The sequence below is a fragment of the Maniola jurtina genome, chromosome 17 (genome assembly GCF_905333055.1).
Source record: "Maniola jurtina chromosome 17, ilManJurt1.1, whole genome shotgun sequence".
Taxonomy (NCBI): Eukaryota; Metazoa; Arthropoda; class Insecta; order Lepidoptera; family Nymphalidae; genus Maniola; species Maniola jurtina.
Genome location: NC_060045.1, coordinates 12,103,863 through 12,109,708, shown reverse-complemented (window position 1 = coordinate 12,109,708; position 5,846 = coordinate 12,103,863). Strand labels below are relative to the sequence as shown.

Below are 5,846 nucleotides of genomic sequence, written 5' to 3'. Positions count from 1 at the left end.
GTAAAACTTTCAAAGAGTATGTACCTAATTACTACGTTTACTTTTTTTTACAAAAAAGTGATGTAACCAGACACCAGGATAGACGAGCGACGCATCGAGTTCAATGCAAGCGGCGAGTCTATCGACTCGACACAATCGCAAAACATTTCGATTGTTTGTGGGAGAGCCAGAGAATCGTTGACTCGATTGGAAAATATCTCGATTGCGATTCTTTTGATCTATGAGGATCTATGGCATACAAGTGACCAACAGTGACATTTTGGGACTTCGTCTGTGTTGGCGTTTGCTGGCGCGCGTGCAGTGACTTTTTGGAGTGTTTTTTTTTTGTTAGGAGTGGCTGGTGTTTGTTTTTTGCTGGTGTTTTCTGGTGGTGGAACTGACTGGGAAGCGCTCTTAAGGGATGCCGCGCGTGTGTCGGAGCACTGGCACAGACGAAGGCCATACTTATATAGTTTCACTAACTTGACAAATAACTACAAACTTGACATTGGCTAATCTGTGTAAAGCCAGACGAGAGAAAAAAAAAGTGACACTTGACAACGCTTGACACTGACAGTGTTGTGTTGTAAAGAGATGTCATTTTGATTTTTTAGACCAATAGTGAATAGTTTCGAATTCGTGTGTGGCCGCCAAAATAAGCGGGTTGTTTTTGTGAGAAAATGTTAAACAATATATCATTATCACATTCTACTCAATTAATTCTTTAATAAAAGTATGACCACAATGTCTACAAGCGCCATACTGAATTCTGTGAGGAATTTTTTGGTTTCACATCATATGCTAGCTGATGAAGATTGGATATCAGGGTGAGTGCTGGAAAAACTTATTTATTACAACTTTAAATTGAGTGACCCTTAACGATATCTGGTCATTTTATAAAGTGAAATCTCTACAGCATGTCTCGTCTGTTAGTTTCTGTATTTAAAAAGTTAAAATCTGTGGTTAAAATGTTTAAAATATAATTCAAGGCAGGTTATAATATTGTAATTTTTTTGAATATCAATGAATTGAACTGTGTATGCCATCCCCAGCTTCACTCAAGTGAGTTTCTTAGTGAAGGTCTATGTTATAACAGAAACCTACATGTAAAATCTTGAGTTAAACCACTGTATTGTCAACCTATTTATGCTTTTATATCACAGGCTTTAAACCATAATGGTATCAGCATTTTACGCTTCTTTACAGGAGATACAAACTATTAATTTACTGAACAATTACATGCTAAAAAAGTATTTCATTTTTTTATGATCCACTCATACAGAAATCGTATGATTAAATTTATGTGTATGATTAACATGTATAAATTGAAGCAAAATAAAACTGTATAAAAGAAGTATGTACTTATAAATTACAGATGTGTAAACTATTTCATGGAAGAGAGTGGCTGCACAGACATAAAAGAGATACAGAGCCAGGCGAAGGAACAGTGGTTACTGAACAATTTGACAGACATATGTCCTGGATCGCTGCCTGCCAACCTAAGCTCCACACACAAGACTTGTTTGAATGGCCGATTTGTGTTGCAAATCAATGCTGTCTCTGATATTGGTTAGTACAACAGTAGAAAAAAAGGTGTTACTTTGAAATCAAATCATAATTTATTTATTTCATGTAGTTGAACTAGAGTCCCTCATGGTATATCTCGGAGTCTACCACTGGTTTTGAAAGCAGATTCTAGTGAGAAAATCTAGCAAGAAACTCAGCAGCTTTACTCTTTTCAAATCATAATAAGTTATAATATTATCAATGCAACAATTTACTACACTATTTTGTGGGAAACTGGAAGAAGTTGCTTCCATGCAAGTTTTTTAATCAGCCAATCAAAGACAATCAGAATCACCTCTGACACTCTTACTATTGGCTAAAATGTTGCAGCTGGAATATCATAAATTTAATAATATTCTAAAATCGCCCAACATGCCTAAAGAAGTTTTCACTTCAATAAAAGTCCTTTGATTTCTATCGTATTTATTTTCAGGTACTCCTGCCTACCAGCAGTATTTGAAACTTCAGAAAGTTAATACAGAAAATATTGATGCCACTACCAAGTTTGATGATAAAATTCCAAGTCATAGGTAATCAAAAGAATACTTTTAGCATTACATACCTAAAACGGAAAAAAGAACCCTTATAGGATCACTTTGTTGTCGGTCTGTCTCTCTGTCATGTCTGTCAAGAAACTTTTAGGATACTTTATGTGACCTAGAATTATGAAATTTCACACAGACACACACACAGTGAACACATTTTAATTTTTTTTGTACTAAGCTAACAAACAGACAGACACACTTTTGCATTTTTAATATTAGTAAGTGTGGGTTCAATTTTGCTTTGTGTTTTCAGGATGATAAAGTTGTGCATGACAGATGGTAAGCAGGAGGTAGCAGGCATCGAGTACAAGCCTATGAGGAACTTGAGCCTCGACATTACGCCGGGGTGCAAAGTTTTAATAAAAGGTATGTTGTATCAGCCACTCACATGAAGCCTGAGATCTATCATGTACTGTTTTTTAAGGTTCCATACCTCAAAACGAAAACAGGAACCCTTATAGGATCACTTCATTGTCTGTCAAGAAACTTGAAAACCGGCCAAGTGCGAGTCAAACTTGCACACTAAGGATCGTACTCAGGTATTTTTTCCAATATTTTGCACGATAAATCAAAAACTATTATATTATACATAAAAATAAATAAAAACCTGTTTTAGAATGTACAGGTAAAGCCCTTTCATATGATACCCCACTTGGTATAGTTATCTTATTTTGAAAATTGAAACACATTTTAATTTTTTTTAAATGATGTAACCACAAATTCGCGGTTTTCAGATTTATTCCTGTACTTGTGCTATAAGACCTACCTACCTACCAAATTTCAAGATTCTAGGTCAACAGGAAGTACCCTATAGGTTTCTTGACAGACACGACGGACAGACAGACAAACAGACAACAAAGTGATCCTATAAGGGTTCCGTTTTTCCTTTTGAGGTACGGAACCCTAAAAAGGAACCCTCAAGTTGCCTTCAAACTACGGAAATATAATATAATATATAAATATCGCTCACCCTACTTTTAAATGTCACTGTTCACACTTAGATTTTATTCTATTCTAGTTTGAAATCAACTTTATAGGATCATTTTGTTGTCTATCTGTCATGTCTGTCAAAAAAGTCTAAATCCGCATGTATGAAGTTGAATAAATAGCTTGCATCCCAAAGAAAGACATAGGGCCTTTACAGTGCGACGCGGACGAACCACGCGGACGCCCGCGACGGACGGCAAAATGTATGAAACCTCAACAACTCCGCGACGCGGACAGCTCCGCGTCGCTCTGAACGCGCTGTTGAGGTTTCATACACTCCACTGCGCCGCGGACGTCCGCGCAGGCCATCCGCGTCGCACTGAAAAGGCCCATAAGCTACATTTTATCCTGGAAAATCAGAGGTCCCATGGGATTATTAAAAATCCATTTCCACGCATTTCATCGAGGGCGTCTACATACATGTCTACGCTCTGCTAAAAGATAGTTTAAATTACTAGGTCCAGTGGAATGTCGTCGCGGCATGCTCCTGTTAACAGAAAGTTCTATTGAATTGCTCGGAGGTGAAGCGAGCGACCTGAGTGATAACACACAGGCGTGTCTCTTGGCTGCCAAGTTAGGATTACCCATGACGCAAGGTAATTCAAAATATTTATCATCATCATTATCAACCTCCTTGGCGCAGTCGATAAGCGCTGTCTTATTAGTAGGAGGTCCCGGGTTCGATTCCCGGCAGGACTTTGGAATTTTATAATTTCTAAATTTCTATTCTGGTCTGGTGGGAGGCTTCGGCAGTGGCTAGGTACCCCCCTACCGGCAAAGTCGTGCCGCCAAGCGATTTAACGTTCGGGGCGATGCCGTGTAGAAACCAAAGGAGTATGGGTTTAATAAAAACTGCCATACTTCTTCCAGGTTAGCCTGCTTCCATCTTAGACTGCATCATCACTTACCACCAAGTGAAATTGCAGCCAAGGGCTAACTTGTATTTAAAAAAACCGATAGACGTTCACTGCTGGACTTAGGTGCTTTGTAGGGACTTCCACACGCTACGGTCTTGCGCCGCCGCCATCTAGCGGCTCTCTGCTTGTTTGATGTCATCTGTCCATCTAGTGGGGAGAGGAGAAAATACTTTTTTTTGTGATGTAACCACAAATTCACGATTTTCGGATTTTTCCTTTATTTTGTGCTAGAAGACTACCTACCTACCTGCTGAATATCATGATTCTAGGTCAACATGTAGTACCCTTTAGGTTTTCTTGACAGATACTACAGACGCATACACGGACAGACAGACAGACAGGCACACAACGAAGTGATCCTATAAGTATAAGGGTTTCTTTTTTCCTTTTGAGGCTCTAAAAATTATGAGTTATTCAGCAAATCATTTTATTTCAGAAACAAACTTAGATTCAACATCAAACCACCCAAGAAACACAAATATACCAAGTCCACACAATCAAATGCCTCCGCCAATCAGTGAGCCATTATTGGAGCCAACGTTTGATCAAACCTCCAGACCAGTCGCCAGAGTGACAGGTATACAGGTCTCAAACTTTGCAGACGACGACATTGATTTTGACGAGCTCAATGCTATTGAAGCACAGTACTGCGATAATCGTGTGAAACGACCGTCAGAAACGGATATACACAACCCAGAAAAGAAATTAAAAATGAACCCTACTTTAAGTACAAATAGAGTTCAAAATCCTTCAATCGAAACCAACTCTACAAGAAGCAACAATATTCAAGATTATTTTAAAATGAACCCTACGCCGTGTACAAATAGGACTGAAAATCATGTAAAAAAAAACCCTACACTTACAGGTGTAAATACGGATGATGACTATCCGGATGATGCAGACATGTGCTTCGAAGACGAAGACTATTTGAGGGAAATAGAAGCTAAATTAGATGCAAAAGAAAATGTACTAAATTCTAATACCACTAAAGTTCAAATTCCAGTGTCATCGGAACCGTTTATTTATATAAAACAGATTGAAAATTTAAGTGATTCTAGTAAAGTTGGAAGGGTTTTCAAAGTTAAAGGGCAGATTCTGAAGTTACTCTCAAAGTTGTCGGTCACTAAAGAGGGTTGGACGTTAAGGTGTACTATTGTAGATGGTACGGGGAGTCTAGACGTGGACTTCACAAGTGATGTGCTATCCAAATTGGTCGGTTATACTCCACAAGAGATGATCCAGTTGAGGAAACAGATTGGTAGCAAGCCGGAGATTAAGAGGAAGGTTGAATCGGTAAGTGTTTTTAGGAAGTGTCAAGACAGCCACAAGTTTGTTAGATTAAAAAAAAAATTCGCTACAATTCAGTAATTCCATCAAAAATTGAACCTTATTTGTTTGTATTAAGGAACAATTTTGATGTCAAGCCCACCTTGATTATTCGTCGTGAGATGCTAAGGAACAAATTATTTTAAAAAAGCTAATAAAAAAATTGTGGCAATTTTTTTTTATATCAAACGACCGCTTGTGGCCATTTAGATTCTAGATATTAGATCTACTTCCTCATATTAATTGAATTTTGTTTGAAGTAAGTATTATTTTTCAGGCTCTACAGCAAGCTAAGATCAAACTAGAAGTCCTATATTGTATAATAGAGTTAACTATGTTGGAGACGCCCAAAATAACCAAGCTTACACCGTTTGAAGACTTTCATGCTGACGCGTTGAATACCAGACTGCAGGCCAGTGGATTATAGCATAGCATACATACATACTGTGTAAAGTGTAAATAACATATTATTAAAGTTTATAAGACAATCGTTAAACTGATTTTTGATTTTATATTAAAATACTAA

General features: G+C 37.7%; 1 protein-coding gene across 1 annotated transcript; it reads left to right on the top strand.

Annotated features, from left to right (window-relative positions):
* Window positions 1-588: 588 nt before the first annotated feature.
* LOC123873717 (recQ-mediated genome instability protein 1-like) lies at window positions 589-5,816 on the top strand. Its single transcript, XM_045918723.1, has 7 exons — window positions 589-806; window positions 1,355-1,548; window positions 1,979-2,075; window positions 2,344-2,456; window positions 3,536-3,673; window positions 4,431-5,287; window positions 5,598-5,816. Exons 1-7 carry the CDS (start codon window positions 715-717, stop codon window positions 5,745-5,747), a joined length of 1,641 nt encoding a protein of 546 aa, XP_045774679.1. The 5' UTR covers window positions 589-714; the 3' UTR covers window positions 5,748-5,816.
* Window positions 5,817-5,846: the final 30 nt, after the last annotated feature.